Source organism: Sander vitreus, chromosome 10 (genome assembly GCF_031162955.1).
Source record: "Sander vitreus isolate 19-12246 chromosome 10, sanVit1, whole genome shotgun sequence".
Taxonomy (NCBI): Eukaryota; Metazoa; Chordata; class Actinopteri; order Perciformes; family Percidae; genus Sander; species Sander vitreus.
The window spans coordinates 567,118-569,617 of NC_135864.1; the positions used below are offsets into that span (position 1 = coordinate 567,118).

Below are 2,500 nucleotides of genomic sequence, written 5' to 3' on the forward strand. Positions count from 1 at the left end.
TTATTTTATGTATTTATTTTATGTATTTATTTTTTATTTTTTATATTTTATTTATTTTATGTATTTATTTTTTATTTTTTATTTATTTTGTATTTATTTTGTATTTATTTTATGTATTTATTTTGTATTTATTGTATTTATTTTGTATTTATTGTATTTATTTTGTATTTATTTTTAATAATATTTTATATTTTTGACCGTCACCCAACTCATGAGTTGGGTGACGTTGACCTTCTGTTGTCTGATTGTAATTCAGTTTGAAGCGTCGTCGTCGTCTTCATCGTCATCGTCGAGGCAACCACCTGTCGCTCAGCAACCACCTGTCGCTCAGCAACCACCTGCGGAGCGGGATAATCCCGTTAGAAGCAGATTAAAGACGCACACGGCAGAGGAAGCACTCGCAGCTCTCCTGCTTTCTGTCAAGATGTTTAAAACTGGACTCGTTTCGGGACTCTTGGGGGACGTTTTCTGGACAAGTTTGAGGATTTTATTGTGAAATATCAGAAGATGTTTCCTGAAACATTTTGGCGATGTTTGTGGAGACTTTTAAGACCAATCTGACCCTAAACTGTGAAATATGTTGGGCTTTTATTGTGAAAGGTCATGGACATTTTGTGTCGTTTTTACGAAACGCTGAACACTTTTTGGACGTTGTTTTTGCTTTTAACGTGAAGATGGGAATACAATTCATACTTTTATTGTGAAAAATGGACATTTTATGAAGTTTTGGGATATTTTCTGAGATTTTAACGTGAAGAATGGAACAAAATGGACACTTTTATTTTGAAAGGTCAACATTTCGGACTTAGTTGTACCTGTTATTGTGAAGATAGGAATACAATTCATACTTTTATTTTGAAGATCAGAGCTAAATCCATGCTTTTATTGTGAAAGATGATGCACATTTGGCTGAAAATATTCATGCTTTTGTTGTGAAGGCTTGGGGCTTTTTTTTTTTTTTTTTTTTTAACTTTTTTTAACCTTTTGAGGTTTGTTGTTTTACTCTGAAGGATTCCTGAGCAGAACACTCTTTTCTTGAGCTTTTACTGTGAAGGACTTCCTAAAAAATGGCTCCTTTTACAGTTATGGAAAGGACTGAATTGAATGTTTGGAGCTTTTATTGTGAAATGTACCTTTTATTTTAAAAGTCAGGAAAGAGGCTTTTATTTTGAAGGGTTGGAAAATCTCTGGGGCTGTTTTAATTGTGATTTTTCCTGAGTGCAATCAGCCAATCAGCCGCCGGGATGATTTCGTACGTTGAGTGTCTGGGCGGGGAGGGGGCGGGGCCTGGCGTGGGGTCCCGCTGCTGGAACGGCGTTCCAGACGAAGAGTTAGATGAGCTGCTTCCTCGCCAAATAGCCGCCCTGCAGCCTAAGACGGAGGGCAGCCTGCGTCGGCGTCTTCTCAGCGCCAAAATCCACCAGCAACGCAGCGCCATCTTGGGGCAGAACGCAGGCGGCGTCCGCCCATCTCTCGCTCTGGACGCTCAGGGGAAACCTTTCCTCGCCACCGAGACTCATGGGAAACCTTTCCTCGCCACTGAGACTCATGGGAAACCTTTCCTCGCCACCGAGACTCATGGGAATCGTTTCCTCGCCACCGAGACTCATGGGAAACCTTTCCTCGCCACTGAGACTCATGGGAATCGTTTCCTCGCCACCCAGACTCATGGGAATCGTTTCCTCGCCACTGAGACTCATGGGAATCGTTTCCTCGCCACCGACACTCATGGGAATCGTTTCCTCGCCACCGACACTCATGGGAATCGTTTCCTCGCCACCGACACTCATGGGAATCGTTTCCTCGCCACTGAGACTCATGGGAATCGTTTCCTCGCCACTGAGACTCAGGGGAATCGTGCACGCTCCCCCTACCCGGTCCTCTCCCAGCGCGGCCGGACGGGTTCCTGCCCGCCGACCCCGGAGCCCCGCCCGGGCTACACGCTGCCCACTGCCTCGCCGTTCTACGCTCCGTTCTTGCACTTTGTGGAGCCGGAGGCGCCCCCGCAGTACCGCTATCGGCCCAGCAGGAGGCGCCGTGCCTTCGGCTTCTTCCGCTTCAGACGCCGACAGGGGAGGAGCTCCGAGCAGGAGGCCGCTCAGACCACGCCCCTTCTGCAGACAGGTACCGCTAGGAACTCTGGGTAGTAGAAGCGTCGCCAAAAAAGTCACCAAAATAAAAATTAGAGCCATTTTTCACATATCAGAAAAAACAAAGCTAAACATGGCTTTTAGCAACGTGTGTCTGTGTGTGTCTGTCTGTCTGTCTGTCTGTCTTGCTTTGTTCAAAGACACTAGCTAACGTCAGAGACTCTGACTTCAGAGAAGCTAACGTCAGAGAAGCTAACGTCAGAGACACTAACGTCAGAAGCTAACGTCAGAGACACTAACGTCAGAGACACTAATGTCACAGAAGCTAACGTCAGAGAAGCTAATGTCAGAGAAGCTGACGTCAGAGAAGCTGGCGTTAGCTTCTCTAACGTCAGAGACGCTGACGTCAG

General features: G+C 45.6%; 1 protein-coding gene across 1 annotated transcript in view; it reads left to right on the top strand.

Moving 5' to 3' along the window:
- The first annotated feature begins 1,244 nt into the window (after positions 1 to 1,244).
- The window catches only part of LOC144524876 (uncharacterized), a 25,214-nt gene continuing 23,958 nt past the window's right edge, over positions 1,245 to 2,500 (top strand). The window contains 1 exon segment of the mRNA XM_078261391.1: positions 1,245 to 2,124. Within this exon segment, the coding sequence (XP_078117517.1) occupies positions 1,245 to 2,124 (880 nt within the window).